This window comes from Oncorhynchus keta, unplaced genomic scaffold (genome assembly GCF_023373465.1).
Source record: "Oncorhynchus keta strain PuntledgeMale-10-30-2019 unplaced genomic scaffold, Oket_V2 Un_scaffold_3464_pilon_pilon, whole genome shotgun sequence".
NCBI lineage: Eukaryota > Metazoa > Chordata > Actinopteri > Salmoniformes > Salmonidae > Oncorhynchus > Oncorhynchus keta.
The window spans coordinates 100001-123674 of NW_026290918.1; the positions used below are offsets into that span (position 1 = coordinate 100001).

The 23674-nt window shown below is 49.5% G+C and overlaps 1 protein-coding gene and 1 long non-coding RNA gene across 2 annotated transcripts in view; both read right to left on the reverse strand.

Annotated features, from left to right (window-relative positions):
• Positions 1 to 23674, reverse strand: part of osbpl10b (oxysterol binding protein-like 10b) — a 130764-nt gene that overhangs the window by 67283 nt on the left and 39807 nt on the right. Inside the window, exons 4-6 of the mRNA XM_052515870.1 lie at positions 17719 to 17895; positions 15399 to 15579; positions 12890 to 13011 (exon numbers count right to left, since the gene is read on the reverse strand). Of these exons, the coding sequence (XP_052371830.1) occupies positions 12890 to 13011; positions 15399 to 15579; positions 17719 to 17895 (480 nt within the window). The remainder of the gene's footprint in view (positions 1 to 12889; positions 13012 to 15398; positions 15580 to 17718; positions 17896 to 23674) is intronic.
• LOC127928682 (uncharacterized) lies at positions 20016 to 22503 on the reverse strand. Its single transcript, XR_008131785.1, has 3 exons — positions 22393 to 22503; positions 22057 to 22098; positions 20016 to 22014 (listed from the first exon to the last, which is right to left on the reverse strand). It is a non-coding gene; the product is annotated as an uncharacterized LOC127928682 (long non-coding RNA).

The window sequence follows — 23674 nt, forward strand, 5'->3', positions numbered from 1 at the left end:
CTGTTATACTGTATAATCTGCTGATAAGGCTGGGTTACTGTATAATCTGCTGATAAGGCTGGGTTACTGTATAATCTGCTGATAAGGCTGGGTTACTGTATAATCTGCTGATAAGGCTGGGTTACTGTATAATCTGCTGATAAGGCTGGGTTACTGTATAATCTGATGATAAGGCTGGGTTACTGTATAATCTGCTGATAAGGCTGGGTTACTGTATAATCTGATGATAAGGCTGGGTTACTGTATAATCTCCTGATAAGGCTGGGTTACTGTATAATCTGCTGATAAGGCTGGGTTACTGTATAATCTGCTGATAAGACTGGGCTACTGTATAATCTGCTGATAAGGCTGGGTTACTGTATAATCTGCTGATAAGGCTGGGTTACTGTATAATCTGCTGATAAGGCTGGGTTACTGTATAATCTGCTGATAAAACTGGGTTACTGTATAATCTGCTGATGAGGCTGGGTTACTGTATAATCTGATGATATGGCTGGGTTACTGTATAATCTGCTGATAAGGCTGGGTTACTGTATAACCTGCTGATAAGGCTGGGTTACTGTATAATCTGCTGATAAGGCTGTTACTGTATAATCTGCTGATAAGGCTGGGTTACTGTATAATCTGCTGATAAAACTGGGTTACTGTATAATCTGCTGATGAGGCTGGGTTACTGTATAATCTGATGATAAGGCTGGGTTACTGTATAATCTGCTGATAAGGCTGGGTTACTGTATAACCTGCTGATAAGGCTGGGTTACTGTATAATCTGCTGATAAGGCTGGGTTACTGTATAATCTGCTGATAAGGCTGGGTTACTGTATAATCTGCTGATAAGGCTGGGTTACTGTATAATCTGCTGATAAGGCTGGGTTACTGTATAATCTGCTGATAAGGCTGGGTTACTGTATAATCTCCTGATAAGGCTGGGTTACTGTATAATCTGATGATAAGGCTGGGTTACTGTATAATCTCCTGATAAGGCTGGGTTACTGTATAATCTGCTGATAAGGCTGGGTTACTGTATAATCTGATGATAAGACTGGGCTACTGTATAATCTGCTGATAAAGCTGGGTTACTGTATAATCTTCTGATAAGGCTGGGTTACTGTATAACCTGCTGATAAGGCTGGGTTACTGTATAATCTGCTGATAAGGCTGGGTTACTGTATAACCTGCTGATAAGGCTGGGTTACTGTATAATCTGCTGATAAGGCTGGGTTACTGTATAATCTTCTGATAAGGCTGGGTTACTGTATAATCTGCTGATAAGGCTGGGTTACTGTATAAACTTCTGATAAGGCTGGGTTACTGTATAACCTGCTGATAAGGCTGGGCTACTGTATAATCTGTTGATAAGGCTGGGTTACTGTATAATCTGCTGATAAGGCTGGGTTACTGTATAATCTGCTGATAAGGTTGGGTTACTGTATAATCTTCTGATAATGCTGGGTTACTGTATAATCTGCTGATACGGCTGGGTTACTGTATAATCTGCTGATAAGGCTGGGTTATTGTATAATCTTCTGATAAGGCTGGGTTACTGTATAATCTGTTGATAATGCTGGGTTACTGTATAATCTGCTGATACGGCTGGGTTACTGTATAATCTGCTGATACGGCTGGGTTACTGTATAATCTGCTGATAAGGCTGGGTTACTGTATAATCTGTTTATAAGGCTGGGTTATTGTATAATCTGCTGATAAGGCTGGGTTATTGTATAATCTGCTGATAAGGCTGGGTTACTGTATAATCTGCTGATAAGGCTGGGTTACTGTATAATCTGCTGATAAGGCTGGGTTACTGTATAATCTGCTGATAAGGCTGGGTTACTGTATAATCTGCTGATAAGGCTGGGTTACTGTATAATCTGCTGATAAGACTGGGTTACTGTATAATCTGCTGATAAAACTGGGTTACTGTATAATCTGCTGATAAAACTGGGTTACTGTAATAATCTGCTGATAAGGCTGGGTTACTGTATAATCTGCTGATAAAACTGGGTTACTGTATAATCTGCTGATAAGGCTGGGTTACTGTATAATCTTCTGATAAGGCTGGGTTACTGTATAATCTGTTTATAAGGCTGGGCTACTGTATAATCTGCTGATAAGGCTGGGTTACTGTATAATCTGCAGATAAGGCTGGGTTACTGTATAATCTGCTGATAAAGCTGGGTAACTGTATAATCTGCTGATAAGGCTGGGTTACTGTTTAATCTGCTGATAAGGCTGGGTTACTGTATAATCTGCTGATAAGGCTGGGTAACTGTATAATCTGCTGATAAGGCTGGGTTACTGTATAATCTGCTGATAAGGCTGGGTTACTGTATCATCTGCTGATAAGGCTGGATTACTGTTTAATCTGATGATAAGGCTGGGTTACTGTATAATCTGCTGATAAAACTGGGTAACTGTATAATCTGCTGATAAAGCTGGGTTACTGTATAATCTGCTGATAAGGCTGGGTTACTGTATAATCGTCTGATAAGGCTGGGTTACTGTATAATCTGCTTATAAGGCTGGGCTACTGTATAATCTGCTGATAAGGCTGGGTTACTGTATAATCTGCAGATAAGGCTGGGTTACTGTATAATCTGCTGATAAAGCTGGGTAACTGTATAATCTGCTGATAAGGCTGGGTTACTGTTTAATCTGCTGATAAGGCTGGGTTACTGTATAATCTGCTGATAAGGCTGGGTAACTGTATAATCTGCTGATAAGGCTGGGTTACTGTATAATCTGCTGATAAGGCTGGGTTACTGTATAATCTGCTGATAAGGCTGGGTTACTGTTTAATCTGCTGATAAGGCTGGGTTACTGTATAATCTGCTGATAAAACTGGGTAACTGTATAATCTGCTGATAAAGCTGGGTTACTGTATAATCTCCTGATAAGGCTGGGTTACTGTATAATCTGATGATAAGGCTGGGTTACTGTATAATCTCCTGATAAGGCTGGGTTACTGTATAATCTGCTGATAAGGCTGGGTTACTGTATAATCTGATGATAAGACTGGGCTACTGTATAATCTGCTGATAAGGCTGGGTTAGAAAGAAAGAGAAAGAAAGAGAACCCCAGAGAGTCCCTCTATCGTGACATAGTTGTCACACTCCAGTACATCAAACATCTAGAACACAGCTGACATGTCACACACACACACACACACACACACACACACACACACACACACACACACACACACACACACACACACACACACACACACACATAATAACGTTCTGAGAACCACACAACATTCTGGGAACGCTGCAGGATAGTTACAACGTTCTGGGAACGCTGCAGGATAGTTACAACGTTCTGGGAACGCTGCAGGATAGTTACAACGTTCTGGGAACGCTGCAGGATAGTTACAACATTCTGGGAACGCTGCAGGATAGTTACAACATTCTGGGAACGCTGCAGGATAGTTACAACATTCTGGGAACACTGCAGGATAGTTACAACATTCTGGGAACGCTGCAGGATAGTTACAACGTTCTGGGAACGCTGCAGGATAGTTACAACGTTCTGGGAACGCTGCAGGATAGTTACAACGTTCTGGGAACGCTGCAGGATAGTTACAACGTTCTGGGAACGCTGCAGGATAGTTACAACGTTCTGGGAACGCTGCAGGATAGTTACAACGTTCTGGGAACGCTGCAGGATAGTTACAACGTTCTGGGAACGCTGCAGGATAGTTACAACGTTCTGGGAACGCTGCAGGATAGTTACAACGTTCTGGGAACGCTGCAGGATAGTTACAACGTTCTGGGAACGCTGCAGGATAGTTACAACGTTCTGGGAACGCTGCAGGATAGTTACAACGTTCTGGGAACGCTGCAGGATAGTTACAACGTTCTGGGAACGCTGCAGGATAGTTACAACGTTCTGGGAACGCTGCAGGATAGTTACAACGTTCTGGGAAAGCTGCAGGATAGTTACAACGTTCTGGGAACGCTGCAGGATAGTTACAACGTTCTGGGAACACTGCAGGATAGTTACAACGTAGAACTCCCTCTAGCCTTTATCTTGTTAAGTGTGTTCAGGTGTGTTGGCCGCGCCCACTAATTGGCCACAGCTGATCTTAACGAGCGCTTGTTTTCCTTTGAAATGTGGCTCAGTGGAAAACATGGCACGCCAGCTCCATACTGGTGGCTCAGTGGAAAACATGGCACGCCAGCTCCATACTGGTTGCTCAGTGGAAAACATGGCACGCCAGCTCCATACTGGTGGCTCAGTGGAAAACATGGCACGCCAGCTCCATACTGGTGGCTCAGTGGAAAACATGGCACGCCAGCTCCATACTGGTGGCTCAGTGGAAAACATGGCACGCCAGCTCCATACTGGTGGCTCAGTGGAAAACATGGCACGCCAGCTCCATACTGGTGGCTCAGTGGAAAACATGGCACGCCAGCTCCATACTGGTGGCTCAGTGGAAAACATGGCACACCAGCTCCATACTGGTGGCTCAGTGGAAAACATGGCACGCCAGCTCCATACTGGTGGCTCAGTGGAAAACATGGCACGCCAGCTCCATACTGGTGGCTCAGTGGAAAACATGGCACGCCAGCTCCATACTGGTGGCTCAGTGGAAAACATGGCACGCCAGCTCCATACTGGTGGCTCAGTGGAAAACATGGCACGCCAGCTCCATACTGGTGGCTCAGTGGAAAACATGGCACGCCAGCTCCATACTGGTGGCTCAGTGGAAAACATGGCACGCCAGCTCCATACTGGTGGCTCAGTGGAAAACATGGCACGCCAGCTCCATACTGGTGGCTCAGTGGAAAACATGGCACGCCAGCTCCATACTGGTGGCTCAGTGGACTAAAGGTTCAAATCTCACTTATTGTCGTGCCAGAATAAACAAAGACATGTGTTTGGATCATTCATGCCTAAGTAAATATATTCTCATGTGTCTTATCTGTGCTTTGGAGCTCGAAACAGTTTATCCAGACTAAAGCTCTCAGTGTTATTAAAAGGTCTTATTCAAACATTAAGTTCATGTTTTAAAGGAAGTGATTTAAAAAAAAATCAAAATAAACTATAATTTCCATTCTCAAAACGTTAAAACTTCCAGGGAAACATGCAGAGAACCATAATAAAATGTTCTAAAACCTCCCTAGAAACCTAAAAAATGTACGTTCCCCAGAACAAGTGAAATGTTCACAGAACGTTCTCAGAACGTTTAATAAAAACGCTCAGGAAATGTATGGCTTTATTCCCAAAACCAACGGGAAACCAAAAACATACGTTCCCACAACTTTAAAAGGAAATGTATGGCTTTGTTCCTAGAACCAATGGGAAACCAAAAACATACGTTCCCACAACTTTAAAAAGGAAATGTATGGCTTTGTTCCCAGAACCAACGGGAAACCAAAAACATACGTTCCCACAACTTTAAAAGGAAATGTATGGCTTTATTCCTAGAACCAACGGGAAATCAAAAACATACGTTCCCACAACTTTAAAAAGGAAATGTATGGCTTTGTTCCCAGAACCAACGGGAAACCAAAAACATACGTTCCCACAACTTTAAAAAGGAAATGTATGGCTTTGTTCCCAGAACCAACGGGAAACCAAAAACATACGTTCCCACAACTTTAAAAAGGAAATGTATGGCTTTGTTCCCAGAACCAACGGGAAACCAAAAACATACGTTCCCACAACCTTAAAAGGAAATGTATGGCTTTATTCCTAGAACCAACGGGAAACCAAAAACATACGTTCCAACAACTTTAAAAGGAAATGTATGGATTTATTCCTAGAACCAACGTGAAACCAAAAACATACGTTCCAACAACTTTAAAAGGAAATGTATGGCTTTGTTCCTAGAACCAACGGGAAACCAAAAACATACGTTCCCACAACTTTAAAAAGGAAATGTATGGCTTTGTTCCTAGAACCAACGGGAAACCAAAAACATACGTTCCCACAACTTTAAAAAGGAAATGTATGGCTTTGTTCCTAGAACCAACGGGAAACCAAAAACATACGTTCCCACAACTTTAAAAAGGAAATGTATGGCTTTGTTCCCAGAACCAACGGGAAACCAAAAACATACGTTCCAACAACTTTAAAAGGAACCAAATGTGATAGCTGGGACTAGTAATAATAACAACAACAGAAACTTGTTTAAAAGCAAAACAAGATGGTGGTGTTTTGGTGCCGTGCTCGTTGACTTAATTCATGACAGTAACTTCTGTCTCTTCTAAGCTAAACTTAGAGACCGAACGGTGGGGGTGTCTGGATAAGGACTGTGGGAGAATCTCAATTGCATTTCCTAGATTCCTCACCTCCTCTCTCCTCGTGTCTTTCTCAAAACCCATTGGTCTCTCCCCTATGACCTTTTCATCCAATGGGTGAGGACGTGAGGAATCAAGGAATTGCATTTGAAATTTGTGTCTGTCTGTACCGCTGATATATTGCGCCCTCTGCTGTCAGAATAGAGCAGTGCAGGACAGGACTGAAGAGCACACAGATGCTGTGTGTCATGCAGACACAACAGGTCATTCATTACTCAGCACATAAGCCAAGACGCACGCAGACACGCACGCACGCACACACACACACACGCGCACACACACACACGCACACACACACACACAGACACACACACACACACACACACACACACACACACACACACACACACACACACACACACACACACACACACACACACACACACACACACACTTTCTTCTTTCCCTGCTGTAAAGTGAGGAGTTGGTTTGGCAGTACTGTTTTACACCGCCTGGTACCGTTCCTGTACTGTACTACACAGTCAGAAATCACTGGACCACAGAGAGAGGTGGCACACAGACACAAACAAGGCATAGCTAATCAACTCAGAGAGAGATAGCACACAGACACAAACAAGGCATAGCTAATCAACTCAGAGAGAGATAGCACACAGACACAAACAAGGCATAGCTAATCAACTCAGAGAGAGATAGCACACAGACACAAACAAGGCATAGCTAATCAACTCAGAGAGAGATAGCACACAGACACAAACAAGGCATAGCTAATCAACTCAGAGAGAGATAGCACACAGACACAAACAAGGCATAGCTAATCAACTCAGAGAGAGATAGCACACAGACACAAACAAGGCATAGCTAATCAACTCAGAGAGAGATAGCACACAGACACAAACAAGGCATAGCTAATCAACTCAGAGATAGCACACAGACACAAACAAGGCATAGCTAATCAACTCAGAGAGAGATAGCACACAGACACAAACAAGGCATAGCTAATCAACTCAGAGATAGCACACAGACACTAACAAGGCATAGCTAATCAACTCAGAGAGAGATAGCACACAGACAAACAAGGCATAGCTAATCAACTCAGAGAGAGATAGCACACAGACACAAACAAGGCATAGCTAATCAACTCAGAGAGAGATAGCACACAGACACAAACAAGGCATAGCTAATCAACTCAGAGAGAGATAGCACACAGACACAAACAAGGCATAGCTAATCAACTCAGAGATAGCACACAGACACAAACAAGGCATAGCTAATCAACTCAGAGAGAGATAGCACACAGACACAAACAAGGCATAGCTAATCAACTCAGAGAGAGATAGCACACAGACACAAACAAGGCATAGCTAATCAACTCTTTAGTTTCCTTGACGTAGGTGGAAAGTACAGTGCTTAATGTCCATCAATCCAAATGTATTTATAGAGCCATTTTTTTTACAACAGCAGGTGTCACAAAGTTGTGATCCAGAAACCCAGACTAAGTCAGTCTTATATGGTTAAGAGGTTTGAGAATAACTGTTTTGGTAGGTGACTGGTTAAATCCCCCGTAAACATCATCTCACCCAGTCCCACTGGGTCTGTCTACGAGAGCCTACGCTTACTATCACCTGCATGTAACAGCGCCCCCGAGTGGCGTGGAGGTCTAAGGCACTGCATCTCGAGTGCTAGAGGTGTCACAACAGACACCCCGGTTCAAATCCAGGGCTGTATCGCCACCCGGCCGTGATTGGGAGTCCCACAGGGCGGCGCACTTGGCCCAGCGTGGTCCGGGTTTGGCCGGAGTAGGACGTCATGGTAAATAAGAATGTGTTCTGAACTGACTCGCCTGGTTAAATAAAGGCTAAATAAAAACAACAGTATTTCTTATGATATTAGATGTCTGTGTTCGAAACACAACCTGACTACTTTCAGCCATTATAGGTGAATGAGGTCTTGTCTTCAAAGATAGATAGAAACGACAAGTTCAACTATAGGGATTCCAGATACGAATCCACATTCTGATTCCCATCCTTGTCTCTCTCCTGAAGGAGGGATGGGTCAGGGTCCTGAAGGAGGGAAGGGCCAGGGTCCTGAAGGAGGGACGGGCCATTGTCCTGAAGGAGGGACGGGCCAGGGACGGGTCAGGGTCCTGAAGGAGGGACGGGTCAGGGACAGGTCAGGGTCCTGAAGGAGGGACGGGTCAGGGTCCTGAAGGAGGGACGGGTCAGGGACCTGAAGGAGGGACGGGTCAGGGTCCTGAAGGAGGGACGGGTCAGGGACCTGAAGGAGGGACGGGCCAGGGTCCTGAAGGAGGGACGGGTCAGGGTCCTGAAGGAGGGATGGGTCAGGGTCCTGAAGGAGGGACGGGCCAGGGACGGGTCAGGGTCCTGAAGGAGGGACGGGTCAGGGTCCTGAAGGAGGGACGGGCCAGGGACGGGTCAGGGTCCTGAAGGAGGGACGGGCCAGGGACGGGTCAGGGTCCTGAAGGAGGGACGGGTCAGGGTCCTGAAGGAGGGACGGGCCAGGGACGGGTCAGGGTCCTGAAGGAGGGACGGGCCAGGGACGGGTCAGGGTCCTGGAGGAGGGACGGGCCAGGGACGGGTCAGGGTCCTGAAGGAGGGACGGGTCAGGGTCCTGAAGGAGGGACGGGCCAGGGGATGATATAAAAGCAGTCCCAGTCCCAGTCTCAGTCCCAGACCCAGAGTCCCAGTCCCAGACCCAGAGTCCCAGTCCCAGTCCCAGACCCAGAGTCCCAGTCCCAGTCCCAGACCCAGTCACAGACCCAGTCCCAGTCCCAGACCCAGTCCCAGAGTCCCAGTCCCAGTCCCAGACCCAGTCCCAGTCCCAGACCCAGTCCCAGTCCCAGACCCAGACCCAGTCCCAGACCCAGTCCCAGTCCTAGACCCAGTCCCAGAGTCCCAGTCCCAGACCCAGACCCAGTCCCAGACCCAGTCCCAGACTCAGTCCCAGTCCCAGACCCAGTCCCAGTCCCAGACCCAGTCCCAGACCCAGTCCCAGTCCCAGTCCCAGTCCCAGACCCAGATCCAGACCCAGTCCCAGTCCCAGTCCCAGACCCAGTCTCAGACCCAGTCCCAGACCCAGTCCCAGACCCAGTCATAGTCCCAGTCCTAGACCCAGTCCCAGTCCCAGAGTCCCAGTCCCAGACCCAGTCCCAGACCCAGTCCCAGACCCAGTCCCAGACCCAGACCAAGTCCCAGACCCAGTCCCAGTCCTAGACCCAGAGTCCCAGTCCCAGAGTCCCAGTCCCAGACCCAGAGTCCCAGTCCCAGAGTCACAGTCCCAGACCCAGTCCCAGACCCAGTCCCAGTCCCAGACTCAGTCCCAGTCCCAGACCCAGTCCCAGTCCCAGACCCAGTCCCAGACCCAGTCCCAGACCCAGTCCCAGACCCAGTCCCAGACCCAGTCACAGTCCCAGTCCCAGACCCAGTCCCAGTCCCAGTCCCAGACCCAGTCCCAGTCCCAGTCCCAGACCCAGTCCCAGTCCCAGACCCAGTCCCAGTCCCAGTCCCAGTCCCGGACCCAGTCCCAGTCCCAGTCCCAGACCCAGTCCCATTCCCAGTCCCAGTCCCATTCCCAGTCCCAGTCCCAGACCCAGACCCAGTCCCAGACCCAGTCCCAGACCCAGTCATAGTCCCAGTCCCAGTCCTAGACCCAGTCCCAGAGTCCCAGTCCCAGACCCAGTCCCAGACCCAGTCCCAGACCCAGACCAAGTCCCAGACCCAGTCCCAGTCCTAGACCCAGTCCCAGAGTCCCAGTCCCAGTCCCAGACCCAGTCCCAGTCCCAGACCCAGACCCAGTCCCAGTCCCAGACCCAGTCCCAGACCCAGTCCCAGTCCCAGACCCAGTCCCAGTCCCAGTCCCAGTCCCAGACCCAGTCCCAGACCCAGTCCCAGTCCCAGTCCCAGACCCAGTCCCAGACCCAGTCCCAGTCCCAGTCCCAGTCCCAGACCCAGTCCCAGACCCAGTCCCAGTCCCAGTCCCAGACCCAGTCCCAGTCCCAGTCCCAGTCCCAGACCCAGTCCCAGACCCAGTCCCAGTCCCAGTCCCAGACCCAGTCCCAGTCCCAGTCCCAGACCCAGTCCCAGTCCCAGACCCAGTCCCAGTCCCAGTCCCAGACCCAGTCCCAGACCCAGTCCCAGTCCCAGTCCCAGTCCCAGTCCCAGACCCAGTCCCAGACCCAGTCCCAGTCCCAGACTCAGTCCCAGTCCCAGTCCCAGTCCCAGTCCCAGACCCAGTCCCAGTCCCAGTCCCAGTCCCAGTCCCAGTCCCAGACCCAGTCCCAGTCCCAGTCCCAGTCCCAGACCCAGTCCCAGTCCCAGTCCCAGTCCCAGTCCCAGACCCAGTCCCAGTCCCAGTCCCAGTCCCAGTCCCAGACCCAGTCCCAGTCCCAGACCCAGTCCCAGTCCCAGTCCCAGACCCAGTCCCAGTCCCAGTCCCAGTCCCAGTCCCAGTCCCAGTCCCAGTCCCAGTCCCAGACCCAGTCCCAGTCCCAGTCCCAGTGACGTTATGAAACATAATGTTTGCATGTCAGTGTTGAAGAATTATTATTATTATATTAAGAAGTCGTGCCTGAGGCTTGGAACATTTCTCCCTGCGTCATCCGGAACAGAAGAACCCCCCCGTATCACGACACGGCAACGTGCACGAGGCTCAAGGCAGTTAGGGCCCACGTGCGCTCGGCTGGGCCGGGCCTGCGTGTCTCACGGGTCCCTTCTCCTCCCAATGCACAGCTTGACAAAGGCTGCCTGTGAGAGAGAAGGGTCGTTGTGTGGAACAATATGTTGTGAACCCTTTCATATCCTGCAACACATTTTGTCCTGACTTGACACCATGTTAATATGATTCCTGAGTGACTTACAAAATCAATAGGGGCCTCCGTTGTCTGTAATTCAGCCATGATTTCTACAGGTTTAGATAGCTGGCTGGATTCATTTACCAATCCTAAAAAAAAAATGTTAGCTGACATGAGCCAATTGAGTGACTGACAATATCAAGAGAAGAACTGCTGATTCACGACCACATTTATAAAATGTCACCTTGTGTATTCTACTATTCTACCTAGCAACAGGGAGTTGAGACCCTGTCTGAGTTCCTAAAATGGTTCCGTGGACCTACAAAAGAAGGGGGGGGGGGCAGTTTCCCATCCCTGCCTTACATGGTGACTAGACCAGACACGCGTACATGTTGACTTTGTCCATCCACACCAGACGTGATCAGGACACGCAGGTTGAAATATCAAAAAGAGAACTCTGAACCAACTGAGCATTAACATTCATGGCCAATTTTTAGCTAGCTAGCTTGTTGTTACTCGCTCATTTGTTCTGGGATATAAAACACTGGGTTGTTATTTTACCTGAAATGCACAAGGTCCTCTACTCTGACCAATAATCCACAGTTAAAAGGGGAAACTGAGTTTCTAGTAATCTCTCCTTCCTTCAGGCTTCTTCTTCTGTGGACTTTATATGGCGGTTGGCAACCAACTTTAAGGTGCATTACCACCACTAACTGGACTGGAGTGTGAACCTCAGTTCATCTTTCAATCACCCACGTGGGTAATATGCTCCTAACAACCAATGAGAGAGAGAGAGAAGAGAGAGAGAGAGAGAGAGAGAGAGAGAGAGAGAGAGAGAGAGAGAGAGAGAGAGAGAGAGAACGAGACAGAGACAAAGAGCCAGAGACAGAGACAGAGCCAGAGACAGAGCCAGAGCCAGAGCCAGAGCCAGAGCCAGAGCCAGAGACAGAGCCAGAGACAGAGCCAGAGCCAGAGACAGAGCCAGAGCCAGAGACAGAGGTTGAGTTGAACTGGGAGAGAAGAGGACATTTCTGTCTACGTCATCTTGGATGCACTGACTCACTCTCCCTCCTGAGGGAGCTGGTTTCCTCCATCACACATAAGAAACATCCAAACTAACTGGCTTTCATCCATCACACATAAGAAACATCCAAACTAGCTGGCTTTCACTCCCCAGTCTCCCAGGAGAAACAGAGAAACAGAGAAACATCCAAACTAGAACATGGCCAATTAGAACACTTCCCCCTGTAGAATAGAAGTTTCTTTCTCTCTCCCCCTTCTCTCTCTCTCTCTCTTCCTACCCCCCCTCTCTCCGTCTCCCTCTCCCCCCGTCTCCCTCCCTTCTCCATCTCCCTCCCTCCTCCTTCTCCCTCCCTCCCTCCCTCCTTGAACCTCTCCCTCCCTCTCTCCCTACCTCCTTGAACCCCTCCCTCCCTCCATCCTCCCTCCCTCCCTGAACCCCTCCCTCCCTCTCCCCCTTCTCCCTCTCCCTCCCTCCTTAAACCCCTCCCTCCCTCTCCCTCCCTCCCTCCTTGAACCCCTCCCTCCCTCCCATCCTCACTCCCTCCCTCCCTCCTTGAACCCCTCCCTCCCCTCACTCCCTCCCTCTCCCCCTTCTCCCTCTCCCTCCCTCCCCCTCCCTCCTTGAACCTCTCCCTCCCATCCTCACTCACTCCCTCCCTCATTGAACCCCTCCCTCCCTCACTCCCTCCCTCCCTCTCCCCCTCCCTCCCTCCCTCCATCCCCCCTCCCATTAGGTGAGAGAATACATGGTGTTATTTCTCCCAACACAGAGAGCAGGTGTGTTTCTTACCACAGAGTTGCTGACCACCTCCTTGTTGATGTGTGCTGGAGAGGGAATGTGTGGAAGAGGTGTCCCTCCTCTACTGGTCACCTGCTTCTCTGAGGGAGATCTAGACCATCCTGAGAAGCTGTCTGGAGACAGACAGAACATACTGACCATCAGTAACATACTGACCATCAGGAACACATACTGACCATCAGGAACACACTGACCATCAGGAACACACTGACCATCAGGAACACACACTGACCATCAGGAACACATACTGACCATCAGGAACACACACTGACCATCAGGAACACACTGACCATCAGGAACACACTGACCATCAGGAACACATACTGACCATCAGGAACACACTGACCATCAGGAACACACTGACCATCAGGAACACACTGACCATCAGGAACACACTGACCATCAGGAACACACACTGACCATCACGAACACACTGACCACCAGGAACACATACTGACCATCAGGAACACACTGACCATCAGGAACACATACTGACCATCAGTAACACATACTGGCCATCAGGAACACACACTGACCATCAGTAACACATACTGACCATCAGGAACACACTGACCATCAGGAACACACTGACCATCAGGAACACACTGACCATCAGGAACACATACTGACCATCAGTAACACATACTGACCATCAGGAACACACTGACCATCAGTAACACATACTGACCATCAGGAACACACACTGACCATCAGTAACACATACTGACCAGCAGGAACACACTGACCATCAGGAACACACACTGACCATCAGTAACACATACTGACCATCAGTAACACATACTGACCATCAGGAACACACTGACCATCAGGAACACATACTGACCATCAGTAACACATACTGACCATCAGGAACACATACTGACCATCAGTAAAACATACTGACCATCAGGAACACATACTGACCATCAGGAACACATACTGACCATCAGGAACACACTGACCATCAGGAACACACTGACCATCAGGAACACACACTAACCATCACGAACACACTGACCACCAGGAACACATACTGACCATCAGGAACACACACTGACCATCAGGAACACACACTGACCATCACGAACACACTGACCACCAGGAACACATACTGACCACCAGGAACACACTGACCATCAGGAACACACTGACCATCAGGAACACACACTAACCATCACGAACACACTGACCACCAGGAACACATACTGACCATCAGGAACACACTGACCATCAGGAACACACTGACCATCAGGAACACATACTGACCATCAGGAACACACTGACCTCCAGGAACACATACTGACCATCAGGAACATACTGACCATCAGGAACACATACTGACCATCAGGAACATATACTGACCATCGGGAACACACTGACCATCAGGAACACACTGACCATCAGGAACACACTGAGCATCAGGAACACACTGAGCATCAGGAACACACTGACCACCAGGAACACACTGACCACCAGGAACACACACTAACCATCACGAACACACTGACCACCAGGAACACATACTGACCATCAGGAACACACTGACCATCAGGAACACACTGACCATCAGGAACACACACTGACCATCAGGAACACACACTGACCATCAGGAACACACTAACCATCAGGAACACACACTGACCATCAGGAACACACTGACCACCAGGAACACACTGACCACCAGGAACACACACTAACCATCAGGAACACACTGACCACCAGGAACACATACTGACCATCAGGAACACACACTGACCATCAGGAACACACTGACCATCAGGAACACACTGACCATCAGGAACACATACTGACCATCAGGAACACACTGACCATCAGGAACACACACTAACCATCAGGAACACACTGACCATCAGGAACACATACTGACCATCAGGAACACACACTGACCATCAGGAACACATACTGACCATCAGGAACACACTGACCATCAGGAGCACACACTGACCATCAGGAACACACTGACCACCAGGAACACACTGACCATCAGGAGCACACACTGACCATCAGGAACACACTGACCACCAGGAACACACTGACCACCAGGAACACACACTGACCATCAGGAACACACTGACCACCAGGAACACATATTGACCATCAGGAACATACTGACCTTCAGGAACACACTGACCATCAGGAACACACTGACCATCAGGAACACACTGACCATCAGGAACATATACTGACCATCGGGAACACACACTGACCATCAGGAACACACTGACCACCAGGAACACATACTGACCATCAGGAACACACTGACCATCAGGAACACATACTGACCATCAGGAACACACTGACCATCAGGAACACACTGACCATCAGGAACACATACTGACCACCAGGAACACATACTGACCATCAGGAACACACTGACCATCAGGAACACACTGACCATCAGGAACACACTGACCATCAGGAACACATACTGACCATCAGGAACATACCGGTTACAGAGAGACTCTAATAGTAAACTGACCTGTTGGTGCGGTGGGAACATGGTTGGGATCCAGGCTCATCTGCTTCTTGAACTGGTTGTGGTTGTGGTTGTGAGTCTGACTGGAGATGTTGCTGTTACTCTGGCTGGACGTCTGTTTGTGGATGGGGCTCTGACTCCGGTCCTGGCTGTCTGAGCGACCCAGGGTGACATGCTGCGCGGCCTGGGATAGGAGAGGAGAACAATACTAATCTCTTAGGAAACAGAAATGGATCTCCTGCTGTATCCAACCCCTCTGATAGGTTGGAGAGGATCTCCTGCTGTATCCAACCCCTCTGATAGGTTGGAGAGGATCTCCTGCTGTATCCAACCCCTCTGATAGGTTGGAGAGGATCTCCTGCTGTATCCAACCCCTCTGATAGGTTGGAGAGGATCTCCTGCTGTATCCAACCCCTCTGATAGGTTGGAGAGGATCTCCTGCTGTATCCAACCCCTCTGATAGGTTGGAGAGGATCTCCTGCTGTATCCAACCCCTCTGATAGGTTGGAGAGGATCTCCTGCTGTATCCAACCCCTCTGATAGGTTGGAGAGGATCTCCAGCTGTATCCAACCCCTCTGATAGGTTGGAGAGGATCTCCTGCTGTATCCAACCCCTCTGATAGGTTGGAGAGGATCTCCAGCTGTATCCAACCCCTCTGATAGGTTGGAGAGGATCTCCTGCTGTATCCAACCCCTCTGATAGGTTGGAGAGGATCTCCTGCTGTATCCAACCCCTCTGATAGGTTGGAGAGGATCTACTGCTGTATCCAACCCCTCTGATAGGTTGAAGAGGATCTCCAGCTGTATCCAACCCCTCTGATAGGTTGGAGAGGATCTCCAGCTGTATCCAACCCCTCTGATAGGTTGGAGAGGATCTCCTGCTGTATCCAACCCTCTGATAGGTTGGAGAGGATCTCCTGCTGTATCCAACCCCTCTGATAGGTTGAAGATGATCTCCTGCTGTATCCAACCCCTCTGATAGGTTGAAGAGGATCTCCAGCTGTATCCAACCCCTCTGATAGGTTGGAGAGGATCTCCAGCTGTATCCAACCCTCTGATAGGTTGGAGAGGATCTCCACCTGTATCCAACCCCTCTGATAGGTTGGAGAGGATCTCCTGCTGTATCCAACCCCTCTGATAGGTTGGAGAGGATCTCCTGCTGTATCCAACCCCTCTGATAGGTTGGAGAGGATCTCCTGCTGTATCCAACCCCTCTGATAGGTTGGAGAGGATCTCCTGCTGTATCCAACCCCTCTGATAGGTTGGAGAGGATCTCCACCTGTATCCAACCCCTCTGATAGGTTGGAGAGGCTGGAGCAGAAACCAGCAGTTTAGGGGGTTAAGTTCCTTGCTCAAGGGAACATCGGCAGTAAGTGGTACCTGACAACCCCTGTTGGCTCACTCCCACCATATTCATGGTCACCTATACAGTATACCCTCTGACTGTCACTCAGTCACATTGTACATGTCCATACTTGGCTGACATTGTGTTGCAGCATGTGGAGACACTCCCCCAGACAGGAGAGGGTAGCTGCTGACGTACCTGGATGACAGCATGTGGAGACACTCCCCCAGACAGGAGAGGGTAGCTGCTGACATACCTGGCTGACAGCATGTGGAGACACTCCCCCCAGACAGGAGAGGGTAGCTGCTGACATACCTGGCTGACAGCATGTGGAGACACTCCCCCCAGACAGGAGAGGGTAGCTGCTGACATACCTGGCTGACAGCATGTGGAGACACTCCCCCAGACAGGAGAGGGTAGCTGCTGACATACCTGGCTGACAGCATGTGGAGACACTCCCCCAGACAGGAGAGGGTAGCTGCTGACGTACCTGGATGACAGCATGTGGAGACACTCCCCCAGACAGGAGAGGGTAGCTGCTGACATACCTGGCTGACAGCATGTGGAGACACTCCCCCCAGACAGGAGAGGGTAGCTGCTGACATACCTGGCTGACAGCATGTGGAGACACTCCCCCCAGACAGGAGAGGGTAGCTGCTGACATACCTGGCTGACAGCATGTGGAGACACTCCCCCAGACAGGAGAGGGTAGCTGCTGACGTACCTGGCTGACAGCATGTGGAGACACTCCCCCCAGACAGGAGAGGGTAGCTGCTGACATACCTGGCTGACATTGTGTTGCAGCGTGTGGAGACACTCCCCCCAGACAGGAGAGAGTAGCTGCTGATGTACCTGGCTGACAGCATGTGGAGACACTCCCCCAGACAGGAGAGGGTAGCTGCTGACGTACCTGGCTGACATTGTGTTGCAGCATGTGGAGACACTCCCCCAGACAGGAGAGGGTAGCTGCTGACGTACCTGGCTGACATTGTGTTGCAGCATGTGGAGACACTCCCCCAGACAGGAGAGGGTAGCTGCTGACGTGGCCTTGAGGAGAAGAAGGTCCTGGTCTAAGGAGGACAGAGGACCACGGGAGGGCAGGGACTCTATGGAGTTAACCAGGTTCTTCTGTTGGCCCTCTGCCTGGGTCATCACCTAGAGGGAGGGAGGAGAGAGGTTAAATAATACACACACACACAGACATGCACACACACACACACACACACACACACACACACACACACACACACACACACACACACACACACACACACACACAAGCAAGCGCTGGTCGCCTAGAGCTGTGTAAGTACAACTCCAACATTGACTGGTACGACCCAGCCATCCAAGGAGCAGGTAACTGCTGGGTGAATCTGTACGGCCCGGCCATCCAAGGAGCAGGTAACTGCTGGGTGAATCTGTACGGCCCGGCCATCCAAGGAGCAGGTAACTGCTGGGTGAATCTGTACGGCCCGGTCATCCAAGGAGCAGGTAACTGCTGGGTGAATCTGTACGGCCCGGCCATCCAAGGAGCAGGTAACTGCTGGGTGAATCTGTACGGCCCGGTCTGCTGCTGGGTGAATCTCTATGTAGGAACAGCTGAGGTGTTCTACAAATTGACAAATGCATGTTGGGACGACATACCAAAGCAAGATATGTGACTGTAGCTAGTCAAAGCATGAGAGGAGAATTGTGGGGTAGTTAAAGTATTCTATATAGATGTAGGCACTGTAGGGGCACAGCCAGTGATGTAGGCAGGTGGTGGGGCCTGAGAGTCATGACAATTCTCAGCCACCTACCCTGAGCCATATGCTATCTGTCTGGTTCGGTCTGTCACTCAGCCACCTACCCTTAGCCATATGCTATCTGTCTGGTTCAGTCTGTCTCTCAGCCACCTACCCTGAGCCATATGCTATCTGTCTGGTTCGGTCTGTCTCTCAGCCACCTACCCTGAGCCATATGCTATCTGTCTGGTTCAGTCTGTCTCTCAGCCACCTACCCTGAGCCATATGCTATCTGTCTGGTTCAGTCTGTCTCTCAGCCACCTACCCTGAGCCATATGCTATCTGTCTGGTTCGGTCTGTCTCTCAGCCACCTACCCTGAGCCATATGCTATCTGTCTGGTTCAGTCTGTCTCTCAGCCACCGACCCTGAGATGTATGCTAACTGTCTGGTTCAGTCTGTCTCTCAGCCACCTGTCTGGTTCAGTCTGTCTCTCAGCCACCTACCCTGTCTGGTTCAGTCTGTCTCTCAGCCACCTACCCTGAGATGTATGCTAACTGTCTGGTTCAGTCTGTCTCTCAGCCACCTGTCTGGTTCAGTCTGTCTCTCAGCCACCTACCTACCCTGTCTGGTTCAGTCTGTCTCTCAGCCACCTACCCTGAGCCATATGCTATCTGTCTGGTTCAGTCTGTCTCTCAGCCACCTACCCTGTCTGGTTCAGTCTGTCTCTCAGCCACCTACCCTGTCTGGTTCAGTCTGTCTCTCAGCCACCTACCTACCCTGTCTGGTTCAGTCTGTCTCTCAGCCACCTACCCTGAGCCATATGCTATCTGTCTGGTTCAGTCTGTCTCTGTCACGAACATAATTACATCTGGTACCTCTGACAGCTAGGTGGGCTGGGAGAAGGACAGGATTATGCTCTCTCTCTCTCTGTCTCTCTCTCTCTCTCTCTCTCTCTCTCTCTCTCTCTCTCTCTCTCTCTCTCTCTCTCTCTCTCTCTCTCTCTCTCTCTCTCTCTCTCTCTCTCTCTCTCTCTCTCTCTCTCTCTCTCTCTCACACACACACACACACACACACACACACACAACACAAATAAGCTATACTCTTGTGAGTGCTCACTGTCTGTGACTCATCGGCAGGGAGATAAGGAGAGTGGAGGTAGCATGAGAGTGAACTCAATTAAACACACACACACACACACACACACCCTCCCAACACACACCTCTCACACACACACCACTCACATGTTCTTCACAAAATGGAACATCCATTCCTCATTCACACCTCACACACACACACACACACACACACACACACACACACACACACACACACACACACACACACACACACACACACACACACACACACACACACACACACACACACACACACACACACACACACACCATTTACAGAGACAAGCACACACACACCTCTTCCACAGACAAGCACACACACACACACAAACACACACACACACCTCTTACACAGACAAACACACACACACACACACACACGCAAATACATTGTTATTCATCACATGCTTCGTAAACAACAGGTGTAGACGAACAGTCTCAGTGCACCGGTAACAATGCCATGCCGTCTAGGACTGCCTTCCTCTGACACCGCCTGGTATAGAGGTCCTGGATGGCAGGAAGACTGGACCCAGTGGTATAGTGCCATGCGGTAGCAGAGAGAACAGTCTATGACTGCCTTCCTCTGACACCGCCTGGTATAGAGGTCCTGGATGGCAGGAAGACTGGACCCAGTGGTGTAGTGCCATGCGGTAGCAGAGAGAACAGTCTATGACTGCCTTCCTCTGACACCGCCTGGTATAGAGGTCCTGGATGGCAGGAAGATTGAACCCAGTGGTATAGTGCCATGCGGTAGCAGAGAGAACAGTCTATGACTGCCTTCCTCTGACACCGCCTGGTATAGAGGTCCTGGATGGCAGGAAGATTGAACCCAGTGGTGTAGTGCCATGCGGTAGCAGAGAGAACAGTCTATGACTGCCTTCCTCTGACACCGCCTGGTATAGAGGTCCTGGATGGCAGGAAGACTGGACCCAGTGGTGTAGTGCCATGCGGTAGCAGAGAGAACAGTCTATGACTGCCTTCCTCTGACACCGCCTGGTATAGAGGTCCTGGATGGCAGGAAGACTGGACCCAGTGGTGTAGTGCCATGCGGTAGCAGAGAGAACAGTCTATGACTGCCTTCCTCTGACACCGCCTGGTATAGAGGTCCTGGATGGCAGGAAGATTGAACCCAGTGGTGTAGTGCCATGCGGTAGCAGAGAGAACAGTCTATGACTGCCTTCCTCTGACACCGCCTGGTATAGAGGTCCTGGATGGCAGGAAGATTGAACCCAGTGGTGTAGTGCCATGCGGTAGCAGAGAGAACAGTCTATGACTGCCTTCCTCTGACACCGCCTGGTATAGAGGTCCTGGATGGCAGGAAGACTGGACCCAGTGGTGTAGTGCCATGCGGTAGCAGAGAGAACAGTCTATGACTGCCTTCCTCTGACACCGCCTGGTATAGAGGTCCTGGATGGCAGGAAGACTGGACCCAGTGGTGTAGTGCCATGCGGTAGCAGAGAGAACAGTCTATGACTGCCTTCCTCTGACACCGCCTGGTATAGAGGTCCTGGATGGCAGGAAGACTGGACCCAGTGGTGTAGTGCCATGCAGTAGCAGAGAGAACAGTCTATGACAATGTTTTGAGCCTTCCTCTGACACCGCCTGGTATAGAGGTCCTGGATGGCAGGAAGCTTGGACCCAGTGGTGACCTGGGCAGTACACACTACCCACTGTAGTACCTTACGGTTAGATGCCAAGCAGTTGCCGTACCAGGCGGTGATGCAGCCAGTCAAGATGCTCTCAATGGTGCAACTGTAGAACTTTTTGAGGATCTTTTCAGCCTCCTGAGGGAGAAGAGGCGTTGTCGTGCCCTCCTCACAACTGTGTTGGTGTGTTTGTACCAAGATAGATCCTTAGTGTTGTGGACAACGAGGAACTTGAAGCTCTCAACCCCCGGGCTCCACTACAACCCCGTCGGTGAGGATGAGGGGACGTGCTCAACCCTCCGTTTACTGTAGTCCACCATCAGCTCCTCGGTGTTGCTGAGAAGCCACACACTCTCACACAAATCCCTCACAGACCGTGACATCAGCCCATCTCACTAACTTAATAATGACTTTACCGGGGAAAAAAGAGGAGCAGGACCGAGGGCTGATGTGAACAGATAGTCTCTCCAGGTTTCTGCTAGCAGCCCCATAACAGACCGCCACTCAACGTGTTATAATGACTCTGTCCCAAAACGGCACCCTATATTCCCTATGAAGTGTGCACTCATATTGACTTTGCTCAAAATTTGTGCACTTTGTATGGGGAATAGGGTGCCGTTTTTGGGGACGCAAGCCAGTGTTTGTCACACTACGGGGGGTAAACTTTAGCATCGCTTCTGCCGCTAGCAAAGTCATATCCCAACCTTTCAGTTTCATATCCCAACCTTTCAGTTTCATATCCCAACCTTTCAGTTTCATATCCCAACCTTTCAGTTTCATATCCCAACCCTTCAGTTTCATATTCCAACCTTTCAGTTTCATATTCCAACCCTTCAGTTTCATATCCCAACCTTTCAGTTTCATATTCCAACTCTTCAGTTTCATATCCCAACTCTTCAGTTTCATATCCCAACCTTTCAGTTTCATATTCCAACTTTTCAGTTTCATATTCCAACTCTTCAGTTTCATATCCCAACCTTTCAGTTTCATATCCCAACCTTTCAGTTTCATATCCCAACCTTTCAGTTTCATATCCCAACCTTTCAGTTTCATATCCCAACCCTTCAGTTTCATATCCCAACCCTTCAGTTTCATATCCCAACCTTTCAGTTTCATATCCCAACCTTTCAGTTTCATATCCCAACCTTTCAGTTTCATATTCCAACCTTTCAGTTTCATATCCCAACCTTTCAGTTTCATATCCCAACCTTTCAGTTTCATATCCCAACCTTTCAGTTTCATATCCCAACCCTTCAGTTTCATATCCCAACCCTTCAGTTTCATATCCCAACCTTTCAGTTTCATATCCCAACCCTCATGAATAATGGATGCCACTTCTCTGTTCTTCATAAGCGACAGAAAGTCATGATTTTGCACAAATAAAAGAACAGAACACAAAGGAGGAGAAAAACACAGGTCCTTGATCTCTCTAGGAGATAGAGTTGGTCCCTATTCTAGGGCTTTACTAGAGTACCTCTCTCTGTATCCCTGTTACTTCTCCTCTCTCTCTCTCTCTCTCTACTAGGATCGGTCCCTATTCTAGGGCTTTACTAGAGTTGGTCCCTATTCTAGGGCTTTACTAGAGTTGGTCCCTATTCTAGGGCTTTACTAGAGTACCTCTCTCTGTATCCCTGTTACTTCTCTCTCTCTCTCTCTACTAGGGTCGGTCCCTATTCTAGGGCTTTACTAGGGTCGGTCCCTATTCTAGGGCTTTACTAGGGTCGGTCCTTATTTTAGGGCTTTACTAGGGTCGGTCCCTATTCTAGGGATTTACTAGAGTTGGTCCCTATTCTAGGGCTTTACTAGGGTCGGTCTCTATTCTAGGGCTTTACTAGAGTTGGTCCCTATTCTAGGACTTTACTAGAGTTGGTCCCTATTCTAGGGCTTTACTAGGGTCGGTCCCTATTCTAGGACTTTACTAGGGTTGGTCCCTATTCTAGGGCTTTACTAGAGTCGGTCCCTATTCTAGGGCTTTACTAGAGTTGGTCCCTATTCTAGGGCTTTACTAGGGTCGGTCCCTATTCTAGGGCTTTACTAGGGTCGGTCCTTATTTTAGGGCTTTACTAGGGTCGGTCCCTATTCTAGGGCTTTACTAGAGTTGGTCCCTATTCTAGGGCTTTACTAGGGTCGGTCTCTATTCTAGGGCTTTACTAGAGTTGGTCCCTATTCTAGGGCTTTACTAGAGTTGGTCCCTATTCTAGGGCTTTACTAGGGTCGGTCCCTATTCTAGGGCTTTACTAGAGTTGGTCCCTATTCTAGGGCTTTACTAGGGTCGGTCCCTATTCTAGGACTTTACTAGAGTTGGTCCCTATTCTAGGGCTTTACTAGGGTCGGTCCCTATTCTAGGGCTTTACTAGAGTTGGTCCCTATTCTAGGGCTTTACTAGAGTTGGTCCCTATTCTAGGGCTTTACTAGGGTCGGTCCCTA